The sequence below is a fragment of the Helianthus annuus genome, chromosome 10, assembly GCF_002127325.2.
Source record: "Helianthus annuus cultivar XRQ/B chromosome 10, HanXRQr2.0-SUNRISE, whole genome shotgun sequence".
NCBI lineage: Eukaryota > Viridiplantae > Streptophyta > Magnoliopsida > Asterales > Asteraceae > Helianthus > Helianthus annuus.
In genome coordinates, this window is record NC_035442.2 from 36,841,859 (window position 1) to 36,858,535 (window position 16,677).

Here is a 16,677-nt window from a genome sequence, read left to right on the forward strand (position 1 = left end):
GAGAATACTGTCCCGGTAGATCCTGCGCAACATGATTTAAACTCGTTTTCACTAACCAACGACTTCATGCATGTAAACCTTCAACAGGATTTGGTAGAACATATATGGAACAACGCAAACGACGGGGACAGTGACGAAGACAATAACGAGTAGTGTAATTTTTATAAATTTTTAAATTTACTCTTTTTTATAAAGTTTAGGCAGTGTAATTTTTTTTAGGTTATGTAATTTTTATTTATGTTATGTAATGGATTTTATCATCTTCTTTTATGTCTTATTTTTATTTAAATTTTGAATTGTTTTTATAAAGTTAAACAAATAAAAAAGTTAAACAATAAAATTAAACAATAAAAGTTAAACAAATAAAAAAGTTAAACAATAAAAATTAAACAATAAAAGTTAAACAAATAAAATAAATTAAACAATAAAAATAAAATCATGTGGGGTAGGCCCATCCTCCGACACCCCCCCCCCCCTAAAATGCAAGGAGAACCATCTTCCATGTGATGGTGATGTGGCATCTACGTAACGACCCATCTTTTTTGAGATGAGACTCTCCATACCCTCCAGTCTCATAGTTCTTTTTCTGTTGTATATATAGATTTAACCAGTTAAGAGATAGAAGACAGCCATAATCAACCCAATCATAAATAGAATTAAAATTTCGAGCTTATGCCACATGCACATTTGTACAAAAATTTAATTATATGTCTTCAAGTCACAGATTCACGCAAGCCACAATTTCCACTTTTTTAAGAACCTAGCCATTTCTTTTGCATACAAAAGGAGCAGGAGTAGATCGAGTAGCCTGCAGCCGCTGTTTCACACTCCGAACAAAAAAAAAGAGCCATCCCCTTCCAGTTCCCATACCCAAGCAAGCCGCCTGCTGCAACTGTAATCAGGCATGATATCAAGAGAGCATAAAACCAAATGTATATGGAATCGATTTGACACCGTTGGTTGAATAATCTGAATGAGGAAGACAATCAAACGTGTCACTGATATTAATGAAATAAGCAACACTAATTCCAGCTTCACAAAAACCGAGAATAATCATACCAAACTGAAGCATTTAGCAATCTAACAGTTAATCAAACTAACAGATTCCTGTACCTGATAAGCAGAGACAGTGAATTAACATAGTTGTTCAGACAACAAAATTAAACATGGATAAACAAAGTTGGACCTGTTTAGATGCCTTTTATACATGTTTTGTCCCACCCATTTCATTTTTAGCTAGTGCAAACAACCATGACATACCAAACTTCAACAATAGCAAATGCAAAATCATATACATAAACACAAATTTTTCATCATTATTACCATAAATCTTGGACCAAGAAAAGCTTGCAAGTCACATAAACTTTTTGTACGGCACTCAATATATTATGGGCTAAACAAGGAACAATCCAGTTACACAAAACACTTAAGGCATCAAGAAATCAGAAGCATGAAGTCCATGGATTCTTACATCTACCAGATGAACCATCAAACAAACAAAGCTACTAAGTCCATTGCTTTTCCTTTTAGTTAAATGGTTGAAAACTCAATAGCGGGTTCAGATCTGTTAAGCATATGAGTGAATGTAAAATGCTAATAAGCTCAAAATGATAATATTTTCATGTTGATCGGGCATCTATCATAACATTTCCCATCTTTTCAACAAAGAACCGCACATGCCAACTTCATTAACACTTGTAACTCAAAATAAGAAGCATTAGAATATAACAATGACATGAAAATGAAGGACATAAAAGAAATTACCTTATATGCAGTATCAAAGCCAAAATTTGTAACTGCTTCTTTACATTTCAGTCCCCATTAATGGTCTTTCAGCATCAATGGATCGAGTCTTCTAATTCTTACTCTTGTAGAGTATATATTCAAAAATCTAAACACAGAGAAGAAAAATAATCGACAAGTATTGAAGTTCATTAAGATAAATAAATTAACTATAATATCCAGTAACAAGGAATGTATTTGTGTTGAATCATCTTCACCAATAACAACAAGCCCGTCCAGATCAAGCTTGGTTGTTGTATCTTCAGTTTGCTTACACTGGAAAGCACTAAATAAATCATAAATCTGGAACAAGATTATTATAAATCTAAATGATTAATATAAACCCTAACTAAAATCAGGAATGGAATCTGTAACAAACGCCAGTCGTGAATTAAGGCTTCAATAATACATATGATAAGCAAAAAAATTTAAAAACTTACCTTTGAAACTCGGATCGAACCCCAGTTCTTCACATCAATTTATTCACACCCTTGTTGTTCACCACAAGATCCGGATGAACGGAGGAGGGTGATAGAACCGGATTTTAACCCTGAAGTTTGGACTGTAACTCGAACTCGGCAGAAACGGGTGCACGTCGTTTGGTTTACCGGTCGTCTTCTTCACCCGGTTACCCTGAAAGGGGGAGGCGATTTGATCCGTGATTTATCAACATCAGAGAACACCAAGCATCCTCTTCACTCGGGCGGTTTTGATCATTGGGATTCTCCATCTTAAATGCTAGAGGATGATTAATTGTTTCCACAGTTACATTCGGTCTTCAATTACACAGGTTTGTTTGAAGAAATAATTGGGATGGCAATGAATGGGGGCAAAATTGGGAGCAGGGTATGAAAATTGGGGAAATAAGTTTGACCTTTGATATGACGTCTTAAAATTTGTGAAGGAAATTACAAATTTGTACATGGGAAATGCTTATATATAGTATATAGATATAATAAAAGAAAACCATTTTGAGAACACTTGTCATCATATTAGGGCATCTCTTATTGATAATTATTATTTTAATTTAATCTCTTCTAACTAATTATAAATAATACTCCTACTAAATATTATTTAGTTAATTATTACTTTTATATTTATCTATTTACTTGAAATTCAAACTTAAGATATTAGAGAAAATTATGATTTTCGCCCCCGTGGTTATATCACTTTTACCCTTTTAGCCCAAAAAGGATTTTTTTAACATCTGAGCCCTCAACGTCTTTTTTCTAACCGTTTTGGACCCTAACGTCTTTTTTTCTAACCCTTTTGGCCCCTAACCCCCTCAGATTCATTTTTTTGGCCAAGAGGGTAAAATTGATATAAACACAAGGGCCAAAATCGTAATTTACTCTTGATATTAGCTTTGTATCAAATAGATTTTACGAAACTTAAAATAAAATTAACTAATATTATTTATAATTTCTACATTTACAAGTTTTAAATAAAGGGTTAAACTAGGATTTAGCCATGCCGCGCTTTGCGGCGGCAAAACCGTATATTCACGTACTCAAAGTAGTAAATCAACAAAAGTATTATCAACTCCAGATACAACCAAGTTAGCCATTATTTAGGCACATACAATAAAAGAAAATCCAAGTATATTATGTGTTTGATAGAATGTACATAGATGGTTGCATATTCAATATTTTCCAGGTATTAGTTATATAAAGTTATGTGAAACTCAACAGATCCCTTGTCAAGGCATTAGCATATAACGATCATTCGCACCTGATCCCGGATAAGCTGATATATCCACCCTTCTTGATTATCTCTTCCCATCCCAGCTGTCTTCTATTTTCTCATGAATCTGTTGTAAACAAAATGAAGATCAATGAACTTTGGAACCCTATAAGTGCCATGTTGTCAAAGACGCAAGGCGAGGCGCATAGGCCTCGCCCGGAGCCTAGACGCAAGGCGCAAAAAAAGTATGGGCTTTTTTAAGAAAAGCGCACATAGAGAAAAAAATATAAAAATATGTTATGCTTTGAAAATAAATAAGATTCCACGTATAAAAAAACTATTATATATGCCATTTAAGATCATGTAGCTAATAGTTAGTACCAAAAGTTTAAAAACTTTAAAAATAACATTAAAAAATATGGTTTACAGCTGTAAAAAAACTCTGATAGAATTAAGCCCGCGCTTTTTACTCGTTACGCCTTAGCGCGCCTTAGTCCGGGGCGCGCGCCTGAGCACCGCTTTTACAAAAAAAGCCCATGTTTGCGCCTAAGCTACCACCAGGCGCTATAGGCTCGCCTGCTGCGCCCGAGCGCCTAGGCGCGCGCCTGACGTGCTTTATATTTGACTATTTCAACATTTTGAGTAAAATGCCAGAGCTAACATAATATGTAGAAAGAGACATTAATGTAATAAAAGTGTGTTTTTTTTTCTATTTTATAACTGACATGAAACTAAAAGCATTATGCGTTGGCATGCATGGGGTTTGGTCATAAATGTCATCAAGGGCGTAGCTTACTGGGGGGGGGGGGCTAGTACGCTTACGTGATGATGACATCTTAAAATACAACTAAAAATATCATAACAGTAACATGACAATAGTATTAACCTCTAACATGTATGCATAACCAGACGAATGACCAGAATAATAAATAGTAAACACGATAATAGTATTAACGTCTAACATGTATGCATATCCAGACGGAAAGTTAAGAAAAATTTAGTAAACCACAAAAGAAATAAACAAAACTTCAATAAGGCATAAAACATAATTTGTTAACACCTACCTTAAAAGTACAATAGCGAACTTTAGAGAATGTTCAAACGATCCGAGCCTCCTAAAAAAAGGAAAAGGTCAAAAAGTTGTCCATAGAATGCCAAGCTCTACACATTGACAATTTCAATAGCATGCAGTTATACATAGATGAACATATATACATAGATGAACATAGGATTCTAAATTTCACTTATTTAAAAGCATAGGATATATAACGTACAAAATCCATTGTTGAAGTACTTAATCTGGATGAAGTCAGAATCAGAAATACCTAGAAATAGAGAAAATAACATATTAGTAATGTGAACAGATGTCTTGTAAGTTCAGTTGTTAAAAGCTAAACTGTATTTGAAGACTTCATACAAATTAAGCCTTCATGAACACTGCACATAACATAAAACACTAAACAATCTTCTAATGTAGGGATTCAACCAAAAACTTAAATCTTTAACTAACCCAGAGCCTAACCAGTCCCAAAAGAAACCCACATTCATTACACTGTTATACATGAACACTTACATTACTATTAACAACCCACATTCATTACACTGATGAACCTAACGAATGATAAACCTGACCCTCAACCTTGAACACGTATGGCGCAGACCCAGCATTAACAGATTCATCTACTTTGCCACCGAAAGAAGTCATTGAGAACATAAGAGTTATAAGCACGTATATTTGCTAGAAAGTTGCGAAGATAAAAAGCGTATACTTGATATACTGTGAATATACAAATTATTATCAGAATTTTGAGTGCTACAAAATTAATAATGCACCTGTCAACCCTTCATATTGAGTGGTTCGTTATGATAATAGATTTTTTTTCCGACTTTTATCTGGTAATTTAAATAACAAAAAAGTGTACCCCAAGTCCCAATTAGTCCCAACTTTCAAAATCTGATTCAAATCACCGCACAGATGTCCTCATTTTTCTTAACTATGTTCGAAAGTGAGTCGGGTCAAATATAATGCGTGTTCAATCGACGAAAGACGTAAATTTTTGTTTTGGAGAAAGAGTCAAGTCAAATATACACTATAACTGCAAGTTATTATAACTTTCGACGCCGCCACAACACGCGGCAGGTCAAGATCCTAGTATAGCAACAAATTAAAAATGGGCCTATATATCAATACTTTACGAATGGAAATTTATCATTAATATAAGAAATATAATATTGTAAATATATTACACCAAATTTAAGTTGTTATCAATCACCAGGCTCTTTAACATAATCAAGCAAACATCCTCAACATCAACATCTATATAATTCCAGAAACATCACATCTTCAAACATGACCAAAAAAACTAAATTACCGCAAAATAGCATAAATACACCAACAAATACACATCGCAATTCAAAATTTTGTCCAGATCTGAACACAGGAACACATAAACACACAATATGATCGATTAACTTCATCTATTATAAAAAAAGAAAATAAAAACACGATTAATCAATAATACCTACAGATACACATCGTATGTATGTATATTCTGTAAAGAATATATGCAATTAACGAAGATTTAAAGAGATACCTGTGAAGAATGTGTTGAAATAGGGGTGAATTAGGGTTTTTATGTTTGTGCGTGAAGAAAAATAAAATTTAATTCGGAGACTTTTGAGAGAAATTTTGGTGGGACAAAAGAGAAGAAATTAATACTAACCTAATGACAGAGGAGAAGTAGAAAGATTATCTTGCAAAGCTTCATACGTTCAGTGAGAGTTGCAGAAAAATCTGGAAGAAAGGAGTGGAAGAAGATGATATAAGAAAAAGGTAAAGAGAAAGGGTAGGCAAAACCACCGACCTTTCTCTTTAATATTATATAAATTTATTTAGACTTCGTTACATTTACAAGTTTTAAATAAAGAGTTAAATTTATTGAGACTTCATTAACAAATTTAACTACAATAGAATAATTTATTTATATCAATCTAAATATATATCTTTACTATACTATATAATAAAACATTAATGTGTGACACCTATCATTCATTGTAATCATTTATTTTATGATTTTCTCGCCTCACTTCCAAACTTATCTTATATTAACTAAATAAATAAATGAATAAAGATCTAATATTAAATTTCATCCTACTTTAAATTTCGAATACCATTCTTCTATTTTTCTAATACAATATTATTCTAAAATTAAAATTGTTAATTTAAGATATTTTTAAATAAAACAAATTATTTATCACGAAAGCCAAACTTTGTATTAATATATGAAATATTTTTATTTTCATTACTAAAAAAAGAGTTAATTACATAGTTAGTCCCTGTGGTTTGCACAAAATAACATACTTAGGTACTAATAGTTTAAAATCACATTCTAGGGTATTAACTTTTCATTTTGTAACGTTTGGAGGTATTAACGTTATTTGTAGGTTTAAAATCACATTCTATTACTAGCTAAGTATGTTATTTTGTGCAAACCACAGGGACTAACTATGTAATTAACTCCTAAAAAATTATTATATCAATTTTATTACATAATTATAAATCAATTTGTCGGAAATTGTACCAACATTTTATCACTCAAATAGATGCTGATTTGCTTCTTGAATAACATATCTTCTTTTCAAGAACCATCTTCACAATCACCATATCTATCGCGTATCGAGTATTATCCATTAGTATATTGAAAGATGTGACTTTTTTATTGTTGGTATATAAAATTAGATTTATTAAACCCGTGTAATACACGTGGTTTTTTTTAAAGATATACCTTTTTTTATTATTTACTATACAAAATTACATTCATTCGACCCGTGTAATACATGAGGATTTTTAAGATATAACTTTTTTATTATTTGATATATAAAATTAGATTTATTCGTACAATACACAGGGTTTTTTTAAGGATATATATATTTTCTTATTTAGTATAGAAAATTACATTTATTCCACCCGTGTAATACACATATTTTTAAAGATGTAACTTTTTTATTATTTGATATATAAAATTATATTTATTCAATCCGTGTAATAAATGTGGTTTTTTAAAGATGTATTATTTTATTATTTGTTAAACAATATTATTTGTAATAAACAATATTATTATTTGTTAAACAATATTATAATTTTACAATACACGTGGTTTTAAAGATATAACTTTTTTTGGTATATAAAATTATGTTTATTCAACACGTACAATATGATTCTTATAGATATAACTTTTATTGTTTAATATATAAAATTATATTTATTTAACCCGTGCAATAAAGGAGGTTTTAAAGATATACTGTTTTATTATTTAGTATATAAAATTCATTTATTTAACCCGTATAATACACCGGGTTATAACCTAGTTGAATAATAACATAATCCTTATAATTATGCATGTAACCCTAGTTACTTAATAAACATTAACTAATAATAATTAATCAAATCTAGATTTATCCAACAGTCTCCCTCTTAATTCAGATTCGATTCCCATCACATTAATTAATGCATGCTCATCACTTGCTCGAGTTAAAACCTGGTTGGGATCGGATTCAAACTAGAGACGTATGATCTCAAACCCAAATCTTGACTTATACCATGCGGTATGGGGGTCGGCTCCCCCCCGTCCCGGGTCGTGTGGCTCGTCCCACACCGCCCCCTGATGGCGTCGCTGTCCCCAGCGTCCGAAGGAAGACGGAAGCGACGAGTGGTGGTGATTGGCTGATGGCTGATAGTGGGGACCACATAGAGAGAGATAGAGAGAGGTTTTTTTTGTTTTAATTATTTATTATATATTAGTTTTTTAATTAATTAACTTTGGGTAGTCTCCACACCCTTGGATAGTCACCTTTGAATGGTTCTATATCGAACGTGATGCGACGCCTACGTGACGGATAGTCCCAAAAAAACTACCCAAACCATACCCGATGGTCTTACCTTACACTACCAATTAAACTATAGCTCATTGTCCACTACATCTGAATAGTAATTAATGAAACCAAATAAAAAGCAAGTAACTACAATTAAATAGCTTAGTGTTTACCCATATATCATTATCCTAAGTTTGTTATTCTATTGTTATCATGAGTTGTTAATTTTATCCAATTCAGAAATCTAAAATCTAAAAATAAAAAATAAAGTCGTCTAGCAAGAGACGAAAAACTATGAAAATGAGTTAGTTACTTAGTTTATGTCAATAAAAAGCAGTATTTGAAATAACAATCAAATTATTCAACGTAGGTAATCTCAGCCGGGATACATATATGAGAAAACAAATCTTAATAACAATTCATAACAAAGAACAATCAAATTACAAACGTTTTTAATTCAAAATACGAAAGAATAGAATACTAGAGTTTTTAAGAAATTGACATACGAAAAGAATTGAAATACCCAAACACTCAATATATACTCACCCAAACTTATAAAACAAATTAACCCACTCGATGGACTCTTAATATTTCTTGAAATTAGTTTTCCTACACATGTTGCGAATTTGACCTCTGTTCCCTGTTAATGGTTTTATATCACCCATTTTAACCATAGACTTTGCAAAATCCGCCCAAAACTCTTTTTGGTTCCGAATATATTTTGAAACAAGCTCATTAGTTACGCCACCATCAAAAAGTGCTTGATCAGATCTCAAAATTCCCTTTTTACTCACCAAATTGGTGAAGTATTTCACGTCAAACGAGCCAGGTGTTGAGTCAAGTGGTGCGAGCCTTGAGTTGGCCCCAACTTGTGGACAAATGGTCCGAAGGTGGCTCGCAAAGGCTGGATGAATGTTGGTCTCATTGTGAATACGATCCCTAAAGGTAAAACACTGAGCAAACCCTAGGGTGTGTGCACCCGAAAGCACAACCAAGTCCTCTTTATCAAGCCCTTGGTCCTTGAAGTTTTTTATAAGGGCGGGTAAGTCCATGAATGGTGACGGGAGGTTTGCGTTAGCTGCGGTCCGACTAGCGGTGGTTGAGTCTCTTCTTCCAAGCTTGACTTTCCACGATGGCCCACCAAGCTACAAACCATATATATATATATATGAGAAAAGTAATTAAACTCTTCACAAATTTAAAATTTTTCCATCACACTATGCATTATCCTACAACTTCTTATTTTTTATTTTCATCAGTATGTTTTACTTACCGCAACGACAGAATCACGAGCAGCAACAGCTAAGATATCAGCACACGACACAACGGGACGACCGCAAACTTTGTCGACCTCAAACTTGATTTTGTCAATAACCTCAAATCCTCTGACCGAATTTGCGTTGGGGAGTGCATTTTTCTCACTATGTATTGTTGATGTTTGATCCAAAAGAATGGAAGCATCACATCCCTATGTGATATAAAAAATAAAGTCAGTAAAACAAAACCAATACTTTCAATGTGCGACAAGTTAACACCTGTTTTTTCAACCTAAATATTCAACATAAAAAAATCATAGGTCCTGCCAAATTGAGAAGCAGTAATTGAAGTTTGTGATTTCTCAGTAGTTGAGTTAAATTGGTATTTGCTGAATTTGTAAATATGAAACATAATCTATATGTGAAATTCTAATGTTTAATCAAATAACATACAAAAAAAAACTTCAATTTTGGTTGAAGAACTTCAGGAAAAATGTTTATGGTTGTTATCAAATAAGTTAAAGACTTGTTTGAAATCGTTTACTATATTTTATTTATAACCAAGCCGCGATTTTGATTATTCTAAGGATGTAACATTGGTTAAAAACAAGCTAGTCATTTCTGTCGCAAATATATAACTTTGTTAAGTTACTTACGTTAACAAAACAATCATGAAAATGAAGACGTAAAAGAGAAGCACCCATGCGGCGTTCTTGTGCCAATGCATCCTCCACCACACGTTTGATAGTCGGGAGGGCCTCTGGACACACTCGATCATAATAACTTGATGACAAACCCGAGTTTAAAGCTGCGGTGGCAATAGAAAAAATGAGAGAAACAAGAGATAAGAAGCTTATGGCATTCATATCTTCTCTATAGTTGGTGACCAAATGGATTTTTTCAGGTACAATATCTTTGTGTTGTGTAATGTTATTGTGGTCTTGTGCTGTATTTATATAGAGACAAATGTTATAGTTGGTTGGTTTTAGAAATGTTCAAAGACAAATATTAAATATTAGTATATGCACACTTGCAGTCTTGCACTATAATAATGTAAGAGACTTGGTTCATAATTCTAGAACTCCTAGGTTATATTAATTAAGTTATTCAATTTCCAATCATCGTTCTAGTTTTGTTTTTAATACAAGTAAATCATTACTATTATAACTACACTAATATTTATATATATATAAAAGCTTTGTTGACATTTCCAAAACTTGCTACATCCATTCATGGTCGTCAAATGGCACGACCACAATGCCTGCAAGCTACAGAAAAAACAGGATAACAATCCAAGTTAATAACTAGTATTTGTGTGAAAATATTATACTCAAATTTTCATATCATAATTAATTATCATAACTTTAATACAAAAGAAAGATTGTACATCATAGCATTTGTTAATAACTAGTATTTGTGTCCGTGGGATATATGTGGCATGTTTACGTTCAATACCTCATGTAAACCTACCCCGCGCGCTGTGGCAGTGGCGTTGAACCCTGTAATTAAAAAAGCAAAATTTCGGTATCAGTAGCAATATTGTTTGGACGATACCGGTCAAGTCCGTCACGGTAAATGGAAACAAATCATTATACCTGACCCATTCGATTTCGAACAAATTAAAAATTCACTGGAAGCGTAGATATATATAAAAACATCACTTGTACCCGACGAAAAGGATAAAACACGTGACTTTATAAAGGGGGGGGGGGGACTCATAAACCGTTTTAATGATGTGTACGTATGTTTGTGCTATGATCACTTGTGCATTACTATTAACAACTTGATTTTAAACAACATTTATATTGATACATACATACAAAATACAAAATAAGCACGTCACAACGAAATATTCACAACTCTATAATCTGTTATTATCTAATCTGTTATTTCCTTGTAGTGTTTCTGTTTTGAGGTTTCCTCTTAGCTCCTTGCTGAGATGGGTCATCTTTTTGTGGTGGAATGTAATGTTAGTCTTGCCTTTCAAAAAAAAAAAAATATATATATATATACATTATTTATGTGGTATAATAAAAATCCGGCCAATCACCTAGTCTAATTAAGAATACGTAAGAATTGGTGGGCATTATTATCCCTTAAGTTCTAACAATATAAAATTAATTGTTGTTTTTGACCTCGTTAATAATAGAAAAAAACCCATATGATTGGTTGATCACCCAAAAGAACTTGCCATACTACAACTTGGTAAACATATAATAACATATAGACTTTTGCTTATCTAACTTATAATTTTGGATAAATACGATATTTTGGTTGTGAAGTTACAACTAAAAGCAAACGGGAGGGAATTTCTAGACCATAAAATTTATATATTATAATTAAGGACATAAGGTGCAACCAATGGAAAGTAAATTCATTGTAGTGTGTCATGTGCATTAGACTTTTCTCAAAACTAGTACACCTTATAAAGACCTCGCTAAAGTACATTATTATTCTCCAAAGCAATTATCATTGATATCAATAGCTTGTTACAAGAAAACATTAATGTACGTAAACGTACCATTGTATGGTCTTGTTGCCTCAAGTAACATGAGACAAAGAAGAACATCATTAGACTCACCATGAGGGCTTGGCGTGATGAGCAAGCTCCGACATGAGTGTAAGTTTAGGTTAACACATAGTAGTGTAAGTATGGAAAGAGAAACGAGATTAAGAGGGTATACGACAAATACATTTCTTACCGATGGGAGTTTTATAGGTGGTGACGAATTAACCTCTAGTCGTTCCTCACTAATGGGGAATTGGGGATACCGTGGCGGTAATGTGTTGTATTTTAACAAACATGCAATGTCCATGGTAGCTAGATGTGCCAAATAAATAGTATAACTATATTGATCATAAAACTAAATAGTTATTACTATTAGTGAAAAGTGAAAACAAATAAAAGAGACATGTAAGCTATTAAAATATAATTAAAACTTTACCCATACAAAAAGACGTATTTCTTTTCTTTGAAAAAATAAAATGTGAAAACGACTTGTTTATTTATAGACAACGGAAAACTAATAAAAAAGCTCCAGGCAAGAGACTAGTAGCTATGCATATGAGTTGCTATCGTCGATATAATCTATTATAATAAGGAATATTGGTAACTCAATAGGTAGATGTCACAATCCCTTTTGTTGTCCATTGGGATACAGAAAAAAGTATATATAGTTTGACTTAGCAAGTAATATAAAAACCATATTTGTTTAATTACCACGAGACTTTTTCAATCTGAAAAACAACAAACATGTGTATTTTGGTTATTAATTTCAAAATGATATTAAAAAGATAAACAAATTGAGAATCTGTAAATGTGTATTTTGGTTATTAATTTCAAAATAATATTAAAAAGATAAACAAATTGAGAATCTGTAAAATAGACTTTTGTTTACCATTTTGAAAAGTAATATAATTAGAAAATATAAGACTTGTATCTCAAGCTAGAGAAATTGCATGACTTGGTTGATAAGCCCAAAACTCAATTACACTTCTTGGTCCTGATATTACACATTTAAAATTATTTTATATACTTCTTGGTAGGATTAAACATTTAAATTTTATTATGGATGGTATTATGTGATGGTATTAAACGTTTAAATATATACAATTATAACTTTAATATTACAATTGCAAGTCTTGGTTTATGTAAAAATATGAATTCTCCCTTAATTTTAGAGATATTTGTATATCAACTAGGTTATCACCCGGGTGACAACCTGGGTAGGAAAATTTAAATTACATTAATCATACGTGTATCAATAAAAGTAATGCAATAAAGTGACATTGCATAAATTAGTAACAAAGTGGATTGTATCATTAGGTATTAGGTATGAAGTTTTCTTTATAAGCCGTGTACAAAAAACATCAAGAAAAAGACAAATAATGTTACATTTACAATTTACTAAAAGTAACATGAGCTCAGTCGAGTTGGTGTAGCACGCCCTACCACATCCAACGTTATAGATGCAAGTCCTCTTTGATTTAACAGACACCTAAAATTCGATATCCTTGAAGTCGCTTAATAAACAAAGTGACATCCATATATCATTGAGAGTGGGGCAGCCAGAAAGAGCTATTTTGTGCTTAAGTTCACCTTTCAACATTTCTTCTAACTCCATACTCTCCCTTTTGAGGCCCAACCCATACACAATTGGTCTCCCAGTCTACAATGTCATGCGATATCATGAGTAGGATGGTTATAAGAGATAGCAAGAGATATGATCGAACTAAAAATTAGTAACTAAGGAACACAAATGACTCCCGATCACTAATCTTCATCATGTTGTAAGTAGATGCCTTCACGGTTAATTTCTAAATACCCATGTTTCCCTTGACACGTACGAGAATAAAATGACCTTAACATCTGCGTTCACCTACAAAAACGAAAAAGAATGAGTCATGTTTGGTGAAAAGTTCAAGGCACATAAACAACTTTTAGCCAGTATTTAGAGACACAATGTCACCATTTGCAGCCTTTATAAAGCCTTGACGACCTTTGATCTTGACAGCCATTTTGAGTCATAACCAGGTCGATTTCATTGGGCTCCACACCAGTCTCATCTACACCTACATCACCAGACCAACTTGTCTGAATTTTCCAATTGAATTTTGGCCTAGATGAACCCATGGCATAACCAATTGTATCGGTATAAACACGTAACAGGGAAGAGATACTTCCAGTCGCTATCCATTTATATATATTATTTTCTTACAATAATCGAATACAAGAAAGTATATGTTTTCCTTTTAGTATAAAAGGTCAATAATAGTGTGAAATTAATGATTTTACTATAGCACCTAATATTAGTTTAATAATGAAGTGAACTTCATGATTCTATGAAGTTCACGTATAGAACATCATTAATTTGGTTAGTTTTTAAAAGTATTATAAGTTACAAGAAAAGCTACTGTCAAATTTTTTTTTTCTAAAATGTGTGAAGGCACTTTTCACATTTTTACCTTAAAGAGTCAGCCCCAACAACAATTGAATTAATAGCAACCACAGCCTTCTAAACTGCTTCTTCGTGTTCCACATACATGACACCAGTAAACGATGTTGGTTTCAACTCGTAACCGCGATTTTAATTGATCAAATATGCCCCGATGAAACAAATAGTCCACATCTCATTCAATTGAACGAAACTATAAATCATCTTTAATCAATAAACAAATAAATTTATCCATCATTCTGTCTCATCTATATACAAAATTGGCACCTCTTATTTTATTTTTATTTTCTTTATTTCGAGTAAGATCCCTTTAACACAAATGAACAAAGCTATCTAGGCATCTAATGATATGAAAATTGCAATTAATTGTGTAAACATATAAGGTCACATGTTGAACCACAAACTCATATCAAGCTCAAAGTATTTATAGGAAAGTGAAGATAACTACTTGGCTAAAAAAGGAAAAATTCAACCTAAAATTAGTCTCAAAAGCATGAAAATAACGAAAGAAGGTATACCTTTTTCCAAATTCAACTAACTGACTACGCTTTCTCTGTTTACCAAGAATGTATGCTTTCACCTTCAGATTTGTCGTCGTTTCTCAAGCAAAAACATCACGGCGATTTTTAAACATGAATGGTATACCTGAAGTTGTATTACAAAGGCGCTATACCTCTCTCAAAACTCTATCCGTATATTTGCCAAGTGTGATCCGAATTGACTGTGTTGACTAAGTCGGCTTAGTTGACTGAGTTGACTCGGCTTCTTGACTCGTCATCCTCCAAACACCATAGTCCACAACCAGTCTCCATACAGCTAAAATAACCAGTTAGATTAATATTATATTATTAATACAAATGAAATAATTTGAGTTTTCTAATCACCAGTTAAATTAATATTATATTATTAATATAATTAAAATAATTTAATTTTTCTAATCATTAATATAACACCAGATTGCACATCTTACCTGAAGGGCGGAGAATTTTGCCTTGAGATCGGGCTTCTTTGTCGTTGGAATAGAGGCAAATTCTACTTGACCATTAAAGCTGTCACTTTCTAGAAACCGAAAGATTACAGAATTTCAAGAACCATAAGCAAAATAGAAACAAATCTACAATTTGGATTGTGAGCATAAATAGTGGGTTGGGTAAAGGGCGAAATAGGGCTCGATTTAAAACATGTGAAACTAGTGTAGACACGGTCGGGCCGACTCCATGATACTAGTAAATTAGAATTTTACATATAAGTAATATGAATCATTAAAATTTCTTTCATCGAAGTGATTTATGAGATTTTATGCATTAGAAATCACTTCATATGACATTGAGGCCGCTTGACCAGATTAGTCCCTTTAACCTGTAAAAGATCATATAACCTAAATCAAAACCCATTTTTTAGTAAATGAATCTAAATTCTACATATGACAACCTATTCAAGAAGCTTCCTTCCAGCTTGTGGATGCCTGATCAACTTCCATCTAAAGCTGAGACGCCTTCATAATAGCTTCAAAAGCATATTGTGTTGTTACAGTAGTAACTCTATCCCCTTAGCAATTCCCTCCTCAGATAAATGACCAAATACCTTCGCCTCTCATGGATTTGAAATATGGGTCCTTAGTTGTATATTATATATTTTAATACAACATATAGAAGAAAAGTTTATAAAAGTCACCAAGATTGAGAATGTGTGTACCTCCACACAGCTCTAAGATATGCAGATATGGACAACCATTATTCATTCTCAGGATCAGCCAAAAGATCCTCCACTTGTAAATCTTAACTGGATTAGGGTACACCTGTACCAAAATATAAAATTTTAGCATTCGTTTATGTAAATTGTGTAAGTCCTAATTTAAGGGATCTAACAATGATATCAATGAACACCAAGTTTATGTGGAATCCAAACTTGATGTGATTCAAAAATAAACATGTAGAACACACCGAAAACACTTTTCAACATTTGCATACGGTGCTATTACTATCGACTAGCAAAATTGTCTGGTACAAGCTCATGATAAACAAATCGCCTCCTTCTCTATCTATTAGGCCACGTGCGGGATCTGTTCTAGTCGTAGAACGTAGCTGAATCGATCAGTATCGAGGTGCGGAATCCCTCGACACCATCTG

At 32.6% G+C, this 16,677-nt stretch overlaps 1 protein-coding gene and 3 long non-coding RNA genes across 9 annotated transcripts; all 4 read right to left on the minus strand.

Annotated features, from left to right (window-relative positions):
- Positions 1-634: 634 nt before the first annotated feature.
- LOC110881123 lies at positions 635-2,683 on the minus strand. The gene is made up of 3 exons (XR_002559597.2): positions 2,223-2,683; positions 1,765-2,058; positions 635-969 (listed from the first exon to the last, which is right to left on the minus strand). It is a non-coding gene; the product is annotated as an uncharacterized LOC110881123 (long non-coding RNA).
- Positions 2,684-3,245: 562 nt separating this feature from the next.
- On the minus strand, positions 3,246-6,287 carry LOC110881124. The gene is made up of 4 exons (XR_002559599.2): positions 6,189-6,287; positions 4,740-4,790; positions 4,530-4,580; positions 3,246-3,592 (listed from the first exon to the last, which is right to left on the minus strand). It is a non-coding gene; the product is annotated as an uncharacterized LOC110881124 (long non-coding RNA).
- A 2,442-nt stretch (positions 6,288-8,729) lies between these two features.
- LOC110884404 (cationic peroxidase 1) lies at positions 8,730-10,508 on the minus strand. Its single transcript, XM_022132112.2, has 3 exons — positions 10,250-10,508; positions 9,611-9,805; positions 8,730-9,482 (listed from the first exon to the last, which is right to left on the minus strand). Exons 1-3 carry the CDS (start codon positions 10,457-10,459, stop codon positions 8,922-8,924), a joined length of 966 nt encoding a protein of 321 aa, XP_021987804.1. The 5' UTR covers positions 10,460-10,508; the 3' UTR covers positions 8,730-8,921.
- Positions 10,509-13,403: 2,895 nt separating this feature from the next.
- Positions 13,404-16,213, minus strand: LOC118483301. 6 transcript variants are annotated; one of them, XR_004870269.1, is made up of 6 exons: positions 15,980-16,213; positions 15,519-15,907; positions 15,222-15,364; positions 14,559-15,128; positions 14,063-14,165; positions 13,404-13,972 (listed from the first exon to the last, which is right to left on the minus strand). It is a non-coding gene; the product is annotated as an uncharacterized LOC118483301 (long non-coding RNA). The 6 variants fall into 6 exon arrangements; XR_004870266.1 differs by having other exon boundaries at positions 14,559-14,613; positions 15,067-15,364; positions 15,980-16,204; XR_004870267.1 differs by having other exon boundaries at positions 14,559-14,619; positions 15,067-15,364; positions 15,980-16,204.
- Positions 16,214-16,677: the final 464 nt, after the last annotated feature.

Bases quoted from the DNA above. Each gene is read 5' to 3' on its own strand.
- LOC110884404 (XM_022132112.2), bottom strand. From the start codon at position 10,459: ATGAATGCCATAAGCTTCTTATCTCTTGTTTCTCTCATTTTTTCTATT. The intron at 9,806-10,249 runs GTAAGTAACTTA...TATATCACATAG, and splicing joins TTCATGATTGTTTTGTTAAC to GGATGTGATGCTTCCATTCT. The intron at 9,483-9,610 runs GTAAGTAAAACA...TATGGTTTGTAG, and splicing joins CTCGTGATTCTGTCGTTGCG to CTTGGTGGGCCATCGTGGAA.